This window comes from Lynx canadensis, chromosome A1 (genome assembly GCF_007474595.2).
Source record: "Lynx canadensis isolate LIC74 chromosome A1, mLynCan4.pri.v2, whole genome shotgun sequence".
NCBI lineage: Eukaryota > Metazoa > Chordata > Mammalia > Carnivora > Felidae > Lynx > Lynx canadensis.
The window spans coordinates 116,911,355-116,931,118 of record NC_044303.2 but is presented as its reverse complement, the minus strand read 5'-3'; the positions used below and the strand labels follow the sequence as shown (position 1 = coordinate 116,931,118).

At 41.0% G+C, this 19,764-nt stretch overlaps 2 protein-coding genes across 2 annotated transcripts in view; both read right to left on the bottom strand.

Annotated features, from left to right (window-relative positions):
• Nucleotides 1–15,571, bottom strand: part of LOC115516865 (protocadherin alpha-C2) — a 130,891-nt gene extending 115,320 nt beyond the window's left edge. Inside the window, exon 1 of the mRNA XM_030319991.1 lies at nt 13,160–15,571. Within this exon, the coding sequence (XP_030175851.1) occupies nt 13,160–15,498 (2,339 nt within the window). The 5' untranslated portion in view covers nt 15,499–15,571. The remainder of the gene's footprint in view (nt 1–13,159) is intronic.
• LOC116738337 (protocadherin alpha-13-like) lies at nt 3,216–5,783 on the bottom strand. Its single transcript, XM_032594969.1, has one exon. It carries the CDS (start codon nt 5,673–5,675, stop codon nt 3,216–3,218), a length of 2,460 nt encoding a protein of 819 aa, XP_032450860.1. The 5' UTR covers nt 5,676–5,783.
• Nucleotides 15,572–19,764: the final 4,193 nt, after the last annotated feature.

The following is a 19,764-nucleotide window of genomic DNA, read 5'->3' as shown; positions in this document are numbered from 1 at the left end:
TTTTATCTCAGGTCATGATCTGAGTTTGTGAGTTTGAGGCCCAAGTCAGGCTCTGCACTGACAGCATGGAGCTGGCTTGGAATTCTCTCTCTCATTCTCTCTCTCTTTCTCTCTCTCTCTCTCCTCCCCTGCTCTCACTCTCTCTCAAAATAAATAAATATTAAAAACAAAGTTGCTAAAAAGAGTACATAGGAAAAGTTCTAATTACAAGAAAAAAAAGTTGCAACTATGTATGTTGATGGGTGTTAACTAGACTTATTGTGGTGATCATTTTCCAATATATACAAATGTCAAACCATTATATGTATATCTGAAATGAGTATAATGTTATATGTCAATTATACTTCAATTTTTCAAATTAACTTAAATTAGAAATAAATGTTTATTAAATTAATTTAATTAATGGATGTTCCATATAAAAATTAAGATCTTCCTAAATAAACATGGAGACTGTAAAATCCATAAAAGAAAAATAGATGTATTTTAGTACAGAAATGTAAAAAACACCTTTATATGGCAAAATATACGTAACTACATCAATATAAGTTGTATAGGAGAAAAAATATTTGTGATATAGGTAGATGATAAAAGTTAATATCTATATTTTAAAAAGAACTTTCTCAAACTGAAAACATTTTTTTTCAAATAAAAATGGGAAAAGAATTTAATTGATAAATCAAAGAAAACCAAACATAAATGACAGTATGCTGAAATTCACTGGTAGTATGTAGGAATTAAAGTAACAATGAGATATCACACTGGCAGAATGTAAGACTGCTTTTGCTTTTAGAGATAAAAGAGGTTGCTCATAACTTGGTGGAAATTAAAAGTACTACAAAATTCTTGAAAAGTACTCTAGCAAAACATTTGAAAATTAAAATTATTAATACCCTTTGATGTATCAATTCCACATCTGAAAATGAATTTCACAGAAATGAAACCACCAATATTTTAGAAATATATAAATGAGGGGTGCTTGGGTGACTCAGTAGGTTAAGCGTCAGGCTCTTGATTTAGGCTCCAGTCATGATCTCAAGGTTGGTGAGATTGAGCCGAGCATCTGGCTCCAGACAGCACAGAGCCTCTTGGAATTCTCTCCCTCCCTCTCTCTCTGCCCCTCCCTGGCTCGTGCTCGCTCTCTCTCTCTCTCTCTCAAAATAAACAAATAAATGTGGGGCACCTGGGTGGCTCAGTCGGTTAAGCATCAACTTTGGCTCAGGTCATGATCTCATGGCTTGTAAGTTCGAGCCCCGTGTTGGACTCTGTGATGACAGCTCAGAGCCTGGAGCCTACTTCTGATTCTGTGTCTCCCTCTTTCTCTGTCCCTCCCCTGCTTATGCTCTGTCTCTCAAACCTAAATAAATGTTTTAAAAAATTAAAAATAAAAATAAATAAATGTAAAGTTTTTGATAAATAAATAAGAAACATGTAAGTAATAGTACACCATGGTTTAGGAGGGCTAATGAATACTTGAAACAAAACACTCATCAACAGGTGAATAACTGAATATATATCAATGATTCACCCTGTATTATGGGGTACTACACGGCTATTAAAAATATCATGGGGCAACTGGGTGGCTCAGTTGTTTAAAGCATCCAATTGTGAGTTCACGCAGCATGTTGTGCTCCACATTAGGTGTGGAGCCTACTTTAAATTTATTTTTACATTTATTTATTTTTAATAGAGAGAGACAGAGCACAAGTGGGGGAGGGGCAGAGAGAGAAGGAGACACAGAATCCAAAGCAGGCTCCAGGCTCTGAGCAGGGCTCAAACTCACAAACCGTGAGATTATGACCTGAGCCAAAGTCAGAGGCTTAACCGACTGAGCCACCTAGGCACCCCCGTGGAGCTTACTTTAAAAAATAAGAAAAACAAAAACAAAAAAGAAATTGGATACTTGTCTGACAACATACAAAAGTATTAGATATGTGGGGATTTCCAAAGGTATTGGTGATTGAGGAAATGTAAAATGCATTATCTATCCTAATAAGCTAAAATAAACACTAACAAAAAGCCACCAGATGTTTGCACATGTGTAGCAATCCAATGACTGCAAATAAATATGTGAAAGGAAAATTACAAGCCTGTTTGTATTGGATACCTGACAGGAATGGTGATGTGACTAGAAGAAAATGAGGAGGGACCAAGCCAAAAAAACTTAAAAAAAAAAATTTTTTTTGTTTATTTATTTTTGAGACAGACAGAGACAGAATGCGAGTGGGTTAGGGACCGAGAGAGAGGGAGACATAGAATCCAAAGCAGGCTCCAGGCTCTGAGCTGTCAGCACAGAGCCCGCTGAGGGGGGGCTCAAACTCACAAACTTTGAGATCATGACCTGAGCCAAAGTTGCACGCCCAACCAACTAAGCCACCCAGGCGCCCCTTTAAAAAATTTTTTTAATGTTTATTTATTTTTGAGAGACAGACAGAATGCGATCAGGGGAGGGACAGAGAGAGGGGGAGACACAGAATCCGAAGCAGGCTCCAGGGTCTAAGCTGTCAGCATAGAGCCCAACACGGGCCTCCAACCCACGAACTGTGAAATCGTGACCAAAGCCAAAGTCGGACACTTAACCCACTGAGCCACCCAGGAGCCCCCGGAAAAAAAATTTTTTTAAAGAAACAAAAATGCACCTTTAAAGGGCATTTATGTAAAAGGTTATGCCCTCTTTAAAATAAAACACGTAAAATGGCATATGTATAAATTTTATAAAAACATTTAAAGTTTTAAAATTCTGGTTAGCCTCATTAAAACAAACCTCTTCTAAATGCTTAAGTATTCACAAGGTGTGGTTTCTTATAAATGCTCACACAGAAAATAAATGATAATACGGGTGCCTGGATGGCTCAGTCAGGTAGGTGGTCTACTTCAGCTCAGGTCGTGAGTTTGAGCCCCGAATCAGGCTCTGCGATCGCAGCACCACTTCCGATCCTCTGTCTCCCTCTCTCTCCGCCCCTCCCTCTCTTTCTGCCTCTCCCTCGCTCACGCTCTCTCTCTCAAAAATAAATAAACATTAAAAAAGGAAACAAATAATTATAAACCCTGTGTGATACAAAAAACCGCCACAAATGATTACCGTTATGGGCAGTTTATCATGACTTTTTACTAAAAACTTACCTGAAAAATAATTCGACCCACTATGTCAGTAATACTCATTAAATTCCATAACCATGAGCAAAATTAAAGAATAATCTTACAATTGAGAATGAATCTTAAACGATAAAAGTGTGAATAAGGCTAAAATAGTAAGACAGTTTTAAATACGAACTCACCTCTTTCAAACGTTCTGAATCAGCTTCTCCTTCACCTGTTCCCTCTGTAGAACTCAGACACGGAGGAAGGCTGGGGCTAAAGGCCATGAGGTCGGTCTTGGGCGGACCCTCACCAGAACACACCCTCTGCCGCCTCTGCTGCGAGTACGACCAGCTCCCCACCGCGCTGGAACACACCAGCGTGGGCTTCCCCGCCGGCCCGCACGCGCCCTCGCTGGGCGGCGCCGAGCACCGCAGCGCCACGTACAGCAGCAGCGTGAGCACCAGCAGGCTGGACACGGCGCAGATGGCGATGATCAGGTACACGTTGACATCCACCAGCGCCGTCTCCGCGCCAGCGGCGCCCGCCAACACCCGCGACGAGGCCTTGGGCGCCTGGCCGCTCTCCACCAGCGACAGCAGCACGGTGGCCGTGGCCGTCAGCGCCGGCTCGCCGTGGTCCCTCACCAGCACCAGCAGGCGCTGGCGCGGCGAGTCCGCCTCGTCCAGGCTGCGCGTCGTGCTGATCTCGCCCGTGTACAGCGCCACGCGGAACGGGCTGCGCGCGCCACCCGCCGCCGGCTGCAGCTCGTACGACAGCCACGCGTTGTAGCCCGAGTCCGCGTCCACCGCGCGCACCTTCGCCACCACGTGGCCCGCGCCCACCGACCGCCACACCAGCTCGCTCACGGCGCCGCCCGCGCCGCCCGCCCCAGGCAGCGGCAGCAGCGCGGGCGCGTTGTCGTTCTCGTCCAGCACGAACACCTGCAGCGTCACGTTGCTGCCCAGCGGGGGCACGCCCGCGTCGCGCGCGCTCACTTGGAACTGCAGCAGCTCCAGCTCCTCGTGGTCCAGCGGCTGCAGCGCGTACACCTTGCCGCTCTCCGCGTGCACCGACACGTAGCTCGACAGCGCACGCTCGCCCACCCGCCGCTCCACCAGCGAGTAGGACACCAGCGCGTTCTCCTGCGCGTCCGCGTCCCGCGCGGACACCGTGAAGATGTGGCAGCCGGGAGGGTTGTTCTCCTTCACGAACACCGTGTACTCGGCCTGCGCGAATGTCGGCGCGTTGTCGTTCACGTCGGCCACTTCCACGGACACGCTGGCCGTGGCCGACAGCGAAGGCGAGCCCCCGTCCCGTGCGGTCACCACTACAGTATAGTCCGACACGCTCTCGCGGTCCAGGGCGCTGTCCAGCACCAGCGAATAGTAATTCTTGAAGGTGGACACCAGCTTGAAGGGGACATGGGGTGTTAGTGAGCAGGTCACCTGCCCGTTGGCGCCAGAGTCACGGTCGGACACGCTGATCAAGGCGATGACAGTGCCCACCTGAACATCCTCTCGTACCGGGAGTGACAGAGAAGTGATGGTAATATGTGGGATATTATCGTTTATATCTAGTACTTCCACAAAAATGGTACAATGACCTGCCATTGGAATATTCCCCTTGTCTATTGCCTCCACCGATATTTCGTACAATTTCTTTTCTTCGAAATCTAGTTTACCCTTTGTTCTAATTTCTCCACTGTTAGGATTTATGATAAATGCATTCAGCACTGCAGGAGATACAGGCCTTCTAAATGAGTAGCTTATGTCTCCATTCGCACCATCATCAAGATCTGTGGCATTTAGCTTGATCACTAATGTACCATTAAATGCGTTCTCTAATACCGTCACTTTATAAATGAATTGGTCAAATTCTGGGGCATTGTCATTCACATCCAGAATTTCGATCAGCAGCTGAACTGTGCCGGTCATCTCCGGTTTACCCCCATCATTGGCTGTCAATAATAAACTATGCTCCTGAATTTGCTCTCTGTCCAGTGATTTTCTCAACACAAGTGACAACGAAGACGTTTGTTCACGATTGTTTTGTGTGTCCAAAGCGAAATAGTCGTTGGGATCGATTCGGTAGGTCAAGGCTGAGTTTACTCCAATATCTGCATCGGATGCGCCATCTAGTGGAAACCGAGTTTCTGGGGGTCTAGATTCCGCAATGATTATTCTTTTCTTACTTTCAGGGAACACAGGCGGGTTGTCGTTAATATCTTTAACCTCCACCTCCACATGGAAAACCTGCAGCGGCCTGTCCACGATCACCTCCAGGTGGATGCTGCACTCCGCGTTCCGCCCGCACAACGCCTCCCGGTCGATCCGAGAATTCACAAACAAAATTCCATTCTGCAGATTTACCTCCAGTAGGTCCCCGCGGCCTTTGGACACCACCCGGAATTGGCGTCGCACCAGCTCTGCCAGCTCCAGCCCCAGGTCCTGTGCGATTCGGCCCACGAAAGTGCCGTGTTTGGCCTCTTCCAGGACCGAGTAGTGGATCTGGCCGCTCCCAGCCTCCCAGGCTGTGAGCAGCAGAAGCGACTGGAGAAAACTCAGGGCTCCGGGGCCTCCTCGCCAGGAAAACAGCATGGTACACTCAAAAGGATTCAAAGATAGCTTAATGTATATGTAATACCTTACCGCAAACTGATTCTCACGGCCTTCTATTGGGGAAGGATTCACTAGAGGTTTTCCACTATCTGCCAAATTTTCTGCAGGACGGAAGAAGCGGAGGCACGTTCTTCAGGCAAACGTTCTCAGTGAAGAGCGACACCAAGCGCATGAATTTGTAACTGTAAACATGATTTAGTATTCCTATTTTCCGTTGATGTAGGGTTGGTTTTTTTTTTTGCATTTCGTGAGGTTTTTCACTGCAAATACCCAACTGAAGATTAAATGTCTTTCGTTCCAGAGACAGTAAATAACTACATTCTTCTTTTTATTGGATGCTAGTTGAAAATTTGTCGATGAATTCCATTTTTCCACAAATAAATTTTTGCAGAAACTTTCATGCAGAATTTTGAAAGAGGAAGTTTCGGCATTTACTTTTGGAAATCAGTTTCCAGTTCTGCCTAGTTTTGGGGGTTTTGTTTGGGAATATCTTTTTCCTATAATATTTATTTATAACTGCTCACACAACAGCCATTGACTCAAAATGGAAACACAATCAATTATAAGAAGAAAACAAATGATTGTGAAAAATATTAATAAGTGATATACCAGATTTTAAATAAATATACTGTATTTGTAACTTCCCCCAAATATGACGGTGAAATGTGGATACAATATTTGTATTTAAAGGAAGTGTCCTGTCAATGTGTGTATGAGTTTGTATGGGAGCACACTTGTGCATAAACACAATAATTTAGACTATTAAAATATAACAATGCTTTAAATTTCTCTTTGTATAAAACATGCCAAGAAGTAGCATCCTATCTATTTGATGGAATTTAGATTACTACAAATAAGCTAAACTTCCCTGTTCTCTTGCACACCATCACTGTAAAAAAAACTTACTATCATTTAAATTGACTGATACTCCAAAAATCAACAGGTAGATGCTAACACATCTTTAGCAAGGAAGAAAGGAAGAAAATTTTACATTTACCTACTGCTACAACTATCTTTACCAAGCCAAAAAGTTCCAGGTGAAATAGGGCTATGAAAGATGCAGTACAGGGGCTCCTGAGTGGCTCAGTCGGTTAAAAATCAAACTTCAGATCACATCATGATCTCACGGTTCACCACTTCAAGCCCTACGTCTGGCTCTGTGCTGACAGCTTGGAGCCTGAAGCCTGCTTCCAATCCTGTCTCCCCCTCTCTCTGCTCTTCCCCCACTTGCGCTGTGACTCTTTCTCACTCTCTCTTAAAAACAAACATTTTAAAATTAAAAAAAAAAGATGAAGTACAGCTCCAACAATTATCTTGCCTGTTCTATGCACAAATCTGCAGGAAACAATAGTTGAGTTCATTTTTGTATTTTTGCTCATCTGTGAAAATTTGGGTAGTGTATTTGATATTCTCTTAAACTCATCCTCCTCTCATGTTCCATTACTTTTATTAACATAGCTTTACTCTTATAGTGGGAACAGTCCCTCGATTCTTTCTGTTGTTCTTGTTTATCAAGCTCCATCCTGTTTCCCTTTCCTTTCCACCTAACCTTGATTATATGATCAACTATTTATAATACGTCAGACACCCCAAAAGCACTTAACTACTTACATTATTCCTCTAACATTTCCCTTAGCTTCCAATACACAGCCTAACTACTCATTTTCTCTCTTATTGAGCTTCTCCATTTAGGGATGCCACTTCACCATCATCTCTGTATTCCCTACAAGCTTACTCTCACCTTTACCTTGATTGGGCTCTCATATGAATTCATAACTCTTTCCTCCTACATACAGAGATTCTTCTAGATTTTCTTCTTTCTCTTCTCAAATTCCCAGCCTCATTCCCACCATTTCATTCTCAGATAATTTACCCAGAGAGATAAGTAATCAAACATAAATTTAATGGCTCTCTTCTTATATCAACATTTTTCTTTATATTCTCTATTTTTTCACTGCCTACTAAGGAAAAGTGGTCCCTACTTTTAAAGCCAATCTTATCCTCTTAAAACATTATCCTTCATACTTTTCATCTTTATCTACATTCTTAATCTGCCTCATCTTCAGTATCTCCTTCTTGCTTCTTTTCTTCACACTACAAAAATACTCAAGTGTCTTTAAATATGTATACACACACATGTACACATATTATACACACACACATTTAAACTTTCTACTTCTTCGGGGGGAAGTTTGTTCTGTTTATCTCCTCCTCTTCCCCTCAAACTTCTAACATTTACTTGATGTATTGTACTTTGAGTTTTATTTCAGCTGTCTGTTGTATTACCTTGTGATTTTTAGCTTATTATAGTGGGTTGAATGGCAACTCCCCTAAAAGATATGCCCACATCTTAATCCCTGGAACCTGCAAATATTACTTTCTATGGAAAATTATGTGATTAAGCTTAGGGTCCTGAGAGAAGGAGCTTAGCCTCGATTACCTACGTAGGCCCTAAAGTGCAATCACATGTATCCTTATAAGGCAAACAAACATATGAAGAAGATGATATTCAGAAGAGGAGGCAATGTTTTGACAAAATACAGCAACCATTCTTGATTTTTAAAAAAAAACCTCAATAATGTAGGGATAGATGGAAAATACCTCAAGTTTATAAAGGCCATATATGAAAGACCCACAGCTGATATCATCCTCAATGGGGAAAAACCAACAGTCTTTCCCCTATGGTCAGGAACAAGACAAGGATGTCCACTCTCAACATTACTATTTAACATAGTCCTGGGAATCTTAGCTTTAGCAATCAGACAACAAAAAGAAATAAAAGGCATCCAAACTGGCAAGGAAGAAGTCAAATTTTCACTACTTGCAGACGACATGATACTCTTATGTAGAAAACCCGAACAACTCCACCAAAAAATTTCTAGAACTAATATATGAACTTAGCAAAGTCGCAGGATATAAAATCAACATCCAGAAATCTGTTGCATTTCTATACACCAATAACAAAGCAGCAGAAAAAGAAATAAAGGAATTGATCCCATTTGCAACTTCACCAAAAATAGTAAGCTACCTAGGAAAAAACCTAACTAAAGAGATAAAAAATCTGTACTCTGAAAACTATAGAACACTTATGAAAGAAATTGAAGAGGACACAAAGAGATGGAAAAGCATTCCACGCTCGTGGATTGGAGAAGAAACATTGTTAAAATGTCTATACTACCCAAAGCAATTGACACATTTAATGCAATCCTTGTCAAAATACCACCAGCAGTTTTCGAAGAGCTAGAACAAACAATCCTAAAATTTGTATGGAATCACAAAAGACCCCAAATAGCCAAAGCAAACCTTAAAAAAAATCTAGAGGCATCACAATTCTGGATTTCAAGCTGTATTACAAAGATAAGGTACTGTCACAAAACAGACACATAGACCAATTGAATGGAATAGAAAACCCAGAAATGAACCCACGAATATATAGTCAACTAATCTTCAAAGTAGGAAAGAGTATCCAGTGGAAAAAAGACAGTCTCTTCAATAAACGGTGTTGGGAAAACTAGATGGCAACATGCAGAAGAATGAAACTGGACCGCTTTTTTACACCATACACAAAAATAATTCAAAATGGGTGAAAGACCTAAATATGAGATAGGAAACCATCAAAATACTGGAGGAGAACACAGGCAGAAACCTCTTTGACTTCAATCAGAGCAACTTCTTACCAGGCATGTCGCTGAAGGCAAAGTAAACAAAAGCAAAGATGAACTATTGGGACCTCATCAAAATAAAAAGCTTCTGCACAGCAAAGGAAACAATCAACAAAACTAAAAGGCAACCTACAAAATAAGAGAAGATATTTGTAATGACATATTTGATAAAGAGTTAGTATCCAAAATCTGTAAAGAATTTATCAAACTCAACACCCAAAAAAATAAATAGCCCAGTTAAAAAATGGGTAGAAGACATAAATAGACACTTTTCCAAAGAAGGCATACAGATGGCTAACTAATACATGAAAAGATGCTCCACATCACTCATCACCAGGGAAATAAACATCAAAACCACAATGAGATACCACCTCACAGCTGTCAGAATGGCTAAAATTAACAACACAAGAAACAACAGGTGTTGTTGAGGGTGCAGAGCAAAAGGAATCCTCTTGCACTGTTGGTGGGAATGCAAACTAGTGCAGCCACTCTGGAGAACAGTATAGAGGTTCCTCAAGAAACTAAAAATAGAACTACCCTACAATCCAGCAATTGCACTATTAGGTATTAACCCAAAGGACACAAAAATACAGATTTGAAGGGGTACATGCAACACAATGTTTATAGCAGCATTATCAACAATGGCCAAACTATGGAGAGAGCCCAAATGTCCAGACTGATGAGTGGACAAGAAGATATGTATATATGTACAAATATGTAATTCAGCCATCAAAAAGAATGAAATCTTGCCATTTGCAATGATGTGGATAGAGCTAGAATATATTATGCTGAGCAAAATAAGTCAATCAGAGAAAGACAAATACCATATGATTTCTTTCACTCATACGTGGAATTTAAGAAACAAAACAGATGAACATATGGGAAGGAGGGGGAAGAGAAGAGAGGGAAACAAACTACAAGAGAATCTTAATGATAAAGAACAAACTGGGTTGATGGAGGGAGGAGGATGGGAGATGGGCTAGGCGGGTTGATGGGTACTAAGGAGAACACTTGTTGTGATGAGCACTGGGTGCTGTATGTAAGTGATGAATCAATGAATTATATTCCTGAAACCAATATTGCACTGTATGTTAACTAGATAAAATTTAAATTAAAATAAAATAAATACAGGGACGATAAAAAATAATGGTATTACTTAATGGAATTAAAAAACAATCATTATATATGCATGTTTATAATATATTATTTTTTATTTTTTACTTTTTGTTTTATTGGAAATATTATATGCACAAAGTCCAATAAAAATAAAAATTTTTGTCAAAAAATTATGTGATAGTGGCAATGAACAGGATATTTTACTTTAAATTTTTTTGAATGTTATACAATTATTCTAGCAATGGGTTCAAATTGAAAAACCATTTGAAGAAAAATAGAGACAGAATCATTGAACAAAAGTGACAAAAGTATTTATATAGAATACCTATAATTTGACCTATTAATTCACAGACAAAAGATCTGAAAATATAGGCTCCAACTGTTAATGTTTACCAGCATTTGAAGCTTACGCTTTTTATTCTACACAGTTCTTAACATTGTGTATTTCTTTACAAAGAAGTTTTACACCTCAAAAAATCATTTTAAATGTTTTAAGGATCAAAAAGATAAACATAAGCAAAAAATTTAATCTTCAAATTTTGGAGAATCTTGTGCCCATATTAAAGGCTCAAAATTCAGGAAAAAAATAGTAGCTTTGAAAAGAGTAATGGACATCCCAATAATTACAGACTGGAATCTCTGACTGAAGTCTTAGATGTAGCCTCAGCCTCTCCTCTGAATTTCTGATGCTCGGTAATAACTCCAGAGGATAAACACATCACTAAGGAATATAAATTTAACCAAGAGTGTAACTAGAAATATGTTTCTATTGTGTCCAAAAGAAATTAAATTGTTATATAATAAGTATAATAAATAATACTTTTACCTTTTTGATATAGATCATACTTATAAATACTACCCAATTTGACTTGTAATCATGAATCTACATTTATAAACAATGGATACACTCAGATTTTGAATATATAAAACTATAAATTATTATAATAATAAAAAAGAAGAAGAAAAGTAGGCAATGTGACCAGGGAGACAGAGTGGTGTGGCCAAAAGCCAAGGAATGCCGATAGCCATCAGAAGATATCAGAGATAACACATTTTCCTTTCAAGCTCCAGACGGTACAGCCCTGCCAAAACTTTAATTTTGGACTTCTGGTTCCCAGAGTGGAGAGAAAGTAATTTTTTGTTGTCTTAAGCCAGCCAGTTTTTGGTAATTTGCTACAGCAACCCCAGGAACTAACACACCTATTCACCTAAATTCTTTACTTGGACACATTGATTTCATTTTGTTATGTATATCTTCTGATTTAATTCTTTCATAGGTTGTTCTCTAAGGGAATTACTCCCAAATCTACTTTTATAATCTCCCCTGAGTTCCAGATCAAAATGACATTTCCAATCATAATGGCATGCTCCAAGAACCACAAAAGTAATATTTTCTTAAGTGTTTCTCTCCATTTGGTAGCTGGACAACCATACACAAACTGTTTCTCCTGTACCCTGCATCTCAGTTACTGGCAATCTCATCCTCCTAAGTGACCAAACTAAAAACATTAGTGTCGTCCTCTACTTTTGTCTTTCTTTTATGATTTGTAATGAATCAGTCATTATTAGGTTGCCTCTACTTTGCCAATGCCTCTTGTACATGTTTCTTTCAATCCATTTTGACTGTCATGATTTGTCTCCATTACCTGATATCTAGAATACAATAAAAAAATTCTTTACTAGTTTTCCTACCTTCAGAATCTCCCCTGCTCCATCCTTCAAGTACACATTCACTAGAGCAAACTCTTTTCATTTATTCATACTTATCTCTCCAAAGGGAACACTTTCCAGTTGAAAAGTTATCTATCTTGGGGTGCCTGGGTGGCTCAGTCAGTTAAGCGTCCAACTTCAGCTCAGGTCATGATCTCACAGCTTGTGGGTTTGAGCCCTGCATCCGGCTCTGTGCTGACAGCTTAGAGCCTGGAGCCTGCTCCGGATTCTGTGTGTCTCTCTCTCTCTGCCCCTCCCCCACTCATGCTCTGTCTCTCTCTCTCAAAAATAAATGAAAACTTAAAAAAAATTTTTTTAAAGAAAAGTTATCTTTCAAGGAACTCTTTAATAAAGAGTATACCTACACTTCTACAATGGAGGGAACCACCTAGGTGGTGTATTTCAATACCATATATGATTAAAATTATTGATGGAATGATGCTATATTTCATGTTCTAACTAAAGATATGTGAGATAGTAGTAGGCAAAGGCAGGAAATTTTAAGGCCTTCACTACCAGGCTGAATGACTTAAGTTTTTATTCTCTAGTCAGAGAAACCTCTGGATATTTTTGCGGTAAAAAATTACAAGATGTAAAATACACTTTAAAAGATTCAATTGAGGGGTGCCCCGGGACGGCTCGGTAGGCTAAACCGACTCTTGATTTCCACTCAGGTCATGACCCCAGGGTTTGTGAGATACAGCCCCGCTTCGGGTTCTGTGCCGACAGCGTGGAGCCTGCTTAAGATTCTGTCTCTCCTCTCTGCCCCTTCCCTGCTTGGTGTCTCTCTCTCTCTCTCTCTCTCTCTCTCTCTCTCTCTCTCTCAAAATAAATGAATTTAAAAAGACAAGATAACACAAAGAAAAAAGAAAAGATTATTTATACGCTAACAAAAAGTTATTAAAGAAAACAAATATGCTTAAATAATATCAATGACTTACTTCACTGGAAGAATTTAAACAATCTTCTCCCGACTGTGGAAGGCTGGGGCTGAAGGCCATGAGGTCGGTCTTGGGCGGACCCTCACCAGAACACACCCTCTGCCGCCTCTGCTGCGAGTACGACCAGCTCCCCACCGCGCTGGAACACACCAGCGTGGGCTTCCCCGCCGGCCCGCACGCGCCCTCGCTGGGCGGCGCCGAGCACCGCAGCGCCACGTACAGCAGCAGCGTGAGCACCAGCAGGCTGGACACGGCGCAGATGGCGATGATCAGGTACACGTTGACATCCACCAGCGCCGTCTCCGCGCCAGCGGCGCCCGCCAACACCCGCGACGAGGCCTTGGGCGCCTGGCCGCTCTCCACCAGCGACAGCAGCACGGTGGCCGTGGCCGTCAGCGCCGGCTCGCCGTGGTCCCTCACCAGCACCAGCAGGCGCTGGCGCGGCGAGTCCGCCTCGTCCAGGCTGCGCGTCGTGCTGATCTCGCCCGTGTACAGCGCCACGCGGAACGGGCTGCGCGCGCCACCCGCCGCCGGCTGCAGCTCGTACGACAGCCACGCGTTGTAGCCCGAGTCCGCGTCCACCGCGCGCACCTTCGCCACCACGTGGCCCGCGCCCACCGACCGCCACACCAGCTCGCTCATGGCGCCGCCCGCGCCGCCCGCCCCAGGCAGCGGCAGCAGCGCGGGCGCGTTGTCGTTCTCGTCCAGCACGAACACCTGCAGCGTCACGTTGCTGCCCAGCGGGGGCACGCCCGCGTCGCGCGCGCTCACTTGGAACTGCAGCAGCTCCAGCTCCTCGTGGTCCAGCGGCTGCAGCGCGTACACCTTGCCGCTCTCCGCGTGCACCGACACGTAGCTCGACAGCGCACGCTCGCCCACCCGCCGCTCCACCAGCGAGTAGGACACCAGCGCGTTCTCCTGCGCGTCCGCGTCCCGCGCGGACACCGTGAAGATGTGGCAGCCGGGAGGGTTGTTCTCCTTCACGAACACCGTGTACTCGGCCTGCGCGAATGTCGGCGCGTTGTCGTTCACGTCGGCCACTTCCACGGACACGCTGGCCGTGGCCGACAGCGAAGGCGAGCCCCCGTCCCGTGCGGTCACCAGCAGCTCATAGTTCGCCACGCTCTCGCGGTCCAGGGCGCTGTCCAGCACCAGCGAATAGTAATTCTTGAAGGTGGACACCAGCTTGAAGGGGACATGGGGTGTTAGTGAGCAGGTCACCTGCCCGTTGGCGCCAGAGTCACGGTCGGACACGCTGATCAAGGCGATGACAGTGCCCACCTGAACATCCTCTCTCACCGGGGGAGACAACGAAGTAATCATTACCTCAGGGGTATTGTCATTCAGGTCCAGAACTTCCACTAGGACTGTGCAGTGACCTGCCATTGAAGGAATCCCTTTATCAATGGCGTTAACCTGAATTTCATACTCATTATTCTCTTCAAAATCCAATTTCCCATAAATTCTGATTTCACCTGTTTCTGCATTTATTGAAAACATGCATTTCTCACTCACTGGCAAAATCAGTCTGATTGCATAGGAAATTTCTCTATTGACCCCTTCGTCTAGATCAGAAGCATTTAATTGAATCACTCTCGTGCCGTTTGGGACATTTTCAAACAACACTACTCTATAGCCAGGCTTATCAAACTCCGGAGCGTTGTCATTCACATCCAGGATGCTTATTTTAATCTGAACAGATCCTGTTAGCTCGGGTTTGCCGCCATCCTGGGAGGTCAGCAATATATTAAGTTCTGGCGTTTCCTCTCTATCCAATGACTTCCGTAGAACTAGTTCAGGCAATATACTTTTATCGTTTTTCGTTTTTAATTTAAGAGTAAAATACTCATTTATTCCTAACCTATAGGTCAGAAGAGAGTTTACGCCGATGTCCGCATCGGAAGCGCCCTCTAGAGGAAAATGAGAATCCAGAGGTGCAGATTCAGAGATAAGTACCTTTTGTTCTACTTCTCTGAACACCGGCGGGTTATCATTAATGTCTTTCACCTCCACCTCCACATGGAAAACCTGCAGCGGCCTGTCCACGATCACCTCCAGGTGGATGCTACACTCGGTACTCCTCCCACAGAGCTCCTCTCGGTCGATCCGAGAATTCACAAACAAAATGCCATTCTGCAGATTTACCTCCAGAAGGTCTCGGCGGCCTTTGGACGCCACACGGAAAAAGCGCGGTACGAGCTCCGCTAGTTCCAGTCCCAGGTCTTGCGCGATGCGGCCCACGAAAGTGCCGTGTTTGGCCTCCTCCGGGACCGAGTAGTGGACCTGGCCGCTCCCAGATTTCCCAGCTGCAAGGAGCAGAAGCGCCAGGAGCAATCGCCGGGCTCCTGGGCCTCCTCTCCAGGAAAACACCATTGTAGTTAACGAGATCTCTGAGATGGGACTGTTAGTTTTAAGGGACTGCTCGCCTGGGAACCTTTGTGAGCAGTCTTCCTTTCCGTAGGTATATGTTTGATAAAATTTACCCAGCGTTCCGGTCAATATGGAGTCGATCCTATTCTGCCAGTGGTTGGAAGCTGAACGCGAGACAAAGTTTTCCTTTTCCACCTTCTGAGTGTACAGCGACATCATGTGACTGATTATGTAAGTACAAGAAAGATCCTGAGGTTCTTTTTGGTTTAGCCACTTCCCAGGACACTTTAAGTTTTTTGACTTTTGGATATTTTCATGGATCGTTTGTAAATGACTATTTATTTAATGTATATGATATAAGTAACAAAGGACAATCATTTCCATTATTCTTCAGATTATTAAATATTCTGCTTCAAAGTCTATCATAAAATAGCCATAAAAAGCTACTCTTTGCCTATCATGGAGAACAAAACAAAGAATAATATACATCACCCTCGACTTTGCTTACAATTCCCACTTGTAGTGCCTTTTCTCCTTCACAAGCACTTAATTGTAGGACTTTAGGGAAAACTCAAGAATCCCTCATTTAGTAAAGAAAAAGAAACTAAGATATGTCTATTAACTGAATATTTCATTCATACAAATTATTTTATTCATACTTCTGGTAAATATGAGAATTCAACATAAATATGAAGCATGTCATTGTTTTGGCTCCTTGATACTCAAATGTGATGACTTTTCATACAACTGCTCTCATTCCCATAACATGTTAAAATGAGGTTTGGGTACAGATCCAGTGAAGTTTTATTCTAGCAGAAGGAAAGCATTTTCCTGTAAAATGTTGAATCAAAACCTCCAAATTTCACAACTGTCTAAAGTAGAAGTGGAGCCCTAATATGAAAAGAACTGGTGAGATGTTTTGGAGCCCAGTCTCAATAACTAAAATCAAAAGAATATCAACTTTACAATGAACTTCTGGTTTCCCTTTAAAAATTTTCCCATCAGGCCAGTTAGTAGTCACTCAAAATATGCTTCTCTTCAGAAAGTCAGAATGGTGACTACGATTGCAAGGGAGAAAGAAAGGACTTTTCATAAGCTGATTAATTAAATCAAGAGCACCTTTAAGGGAAAACACAACACAGATAAGATCCTACAGCTAGTTGTGAGCAATTAAATACAGAGTGTATAAGCTCATTAAAATTCGAGTCAAAATCTTTAAAGTCAATGATCGGTCACCATTCCTTCTACATATAATAACAAAAGGAACTGAGATAAGAAATATTTATTGAACCAGAAAAAAATAATCAATAATGGTTCTACAAGTATAAGATAACTTAAATCAACTATAAAACTGGCTCTTAATTAACCAAAAAAAATTTTTTGATGCTATTGGACTATTTAAATTGTCTAATATCACTACCATGCTTCTTCATTTTCTATCTCTCATTTTCAAAAATAGTCAATGTACAGTGATTGCTAAGAAACTTTACTGAAAAAGTAGTGTGTTATGTAGTCCTTACACACCATTAGACATAATTAAATTACTAAAAAGATAGGAACATATAAAATTAGCTTAATACTTAAACAACTAAACTAGAAAATGGTTGAAATTATAATTTTACACCACTGAATGTAATCTTGAAATTAAGAATAAGTATAAAAGACACAAAACTTGTAGAAAATAGTCCATGTAATTTGGAATTATCTAAAAATGTGCATCAACTACTTTTGTACTATAAAAGTAATAATTTACAAAAATTTAACATATACTTAAATCATTCTAATATCTTTGTTTCTTAAATTTAAATGACCTTGAGTCATTCTAAGAATTTCATTTGGAGATGGATAATAATGTGTGCCCTACATTCACATTTATTATATTTACAAAGTTGCATAAATGATACAATGGCTTAATCTTTTAAGTCTGAGACATTTTATATTTTATTTTAATTACCTACTATAAAATAAATTTTAACCTATAATTTTAAAGGGAGAATAGCCACATATGAATTTCATTAAATTCTCAAAGAGATCAGCAATTGTGCCACCCTGCATATAGCTAAGGATCACTGAATTAGAGGAATGACCTAGAGGTAAACAACCTTTGATAGAATCATCAGATGTGATTATACCACATAGAAAGAAAATTTTACAAGCACTAGAGAAAGCATTTAAAGACAGGACATTTAAAATGTGAGAGGAGTCAAAATGGTAATTTTCATTTCACTTTAATAGACTTAACATTTTCCTTTCTATATGAATTCACAAAGCTTAGGAAAGACTGCCAACTAGCATATATTGCAGATATTATAGCCCTATGTGTATGTCTCCAGCAAGTTTGAAGACTTGGTTGAGTAATATGAATAACTTTATTTGCCTAGTAAACTTTGCAAGCATAAATATGGGAGTTCTGTTTGAGTGTGTTGTAGATAAATCTGTGCCCATTACAGGTTTAAAAAAAAATCAACAGGGGTGCCTGTGTGGCTCAGTGGGTTAAGCAGAAGACTTCAGCTCACGTCATGATCTTGCATTCCTCGAGCCATGTGTGGGGCTCTTGTGCTGACAGCTCAGAGTCTGGAGCCTGCTTTGGATTCTGTGTCTCCGTGTCTCTCTGCCTCTATCCCCTCACACTCTGTCTCTCAAAATAATAATAATAATAATAATAATAATAATAATAATAATAAATAAACATTAAAAACAAAAAATAAATCAACAGAACCTTTAATTACACTATTTCAATGAAAACAGCCTACAAAAATGCAAGACTAATTTTTAACTGCAAATAATATGAGAACAGGTTTTAACTTATCAGTTGAGGCAAAACTAAAGATTATTTAATGGACAATAAATGTATGATCTATGTTTAATGCCATAGAAAAAGAAAGGTAAATCTTTTCAGACTTAATGTTCAATCTTTGACACAAGGCTGAACTGAGAAAACTCAAGCAACCTAATAATGTGAAAATATAAAAGTAAAAGGCTGTGTTAAAAGACAAAGAGGATGAGTAAATTGAAATGATCCATAGTGATTATCTACATTAGTGAGGATTAGAGATGAAATGAAGTGGTCTAGGTAGGTCATTGAAAATTAGAAATTGTTGGCACAAAAAGACACTCAGATCAATGGAACAGAATAGAGAACCCAGAAATGGACCCACAAAAGTATGGCCAACTAATCTCTGACAAAGCAGGAAAGAATAGCGAATGGAATAAAGACAGTCTCTTCAGCAAGTGGTGCTGGGAAAACTGAATAGTGACACGGAGAAAATTAAATCTGGACCACTTTCTTACACCATACACAAAAAATAAACTCAAAATGGATGAAAGACTTAAATGTAAGACAGAAAGCCATCAAAATCTTCGAGGAAAAAGCAGGCAAAAACCTCTTTGACCTTGGCCACAGCAACTTCTTACTCAGCATGTCTCCAGAGGCAAGGGAAACAAAAACAAAAATGAACCATTAGGACCTCATCAAAATAAAAAGCTTCTGCACAGTGAAGGAAACAATCAGCAAAACTAAAAGGCAATCGATAGAATGGGAGAAAATATTTGCAAACAACATATCAGATAAAGGGTTAGTAACCAAAATCTATAAAGAATTTATCAAACTCAACATCCAAAAAACAAATAATCCAGTGAAGAAATGGGCAAAAGACATGAACAGACACTTCTCCAAAGAAGACATCCAGATGGCCAACTGACACATGAAAAAATGCTCAACATCACTCATCATCAGGGAAATACGAATCAAAACCACAGTGAGATACCACCTCACACCTGTCAGAATGGTTAACATTAACAACTCAGGCAACAACAGATGTTGGCGAAGATGCAGAAAAAGAGGATGTCTTTCGCACTGCTGGTGGGAATGCAAACTGGCACAGCCAATGTGGGAAACAGTATGGAGGTTCCTCAAAAAATTAAAAATAGAACTACCCCACGACCCAGCAATTGCACTACTAGGTATTTATCCAAGGGATACATGTATGCTGTTTCAAAGGGGCACGTGCACCCCAATGTTGATAGCAGCACAATTGCCAATAGCCAAAGTATGGAAAGAGCCCAAATGTCCATAGACAGATGAATAAATAAAGAAGATGTGGTATATATATATATATATATATATATATATATATATACACATATACATACAATGGAGTATTACTCGGCAATCAAAAAGAATGAAATCTTGCCATTTACAACTACATGGATGTAACTAGAGGGTATTATGCTAAGCGAAATTAGAGAAAGACAAATATCATATGGCTT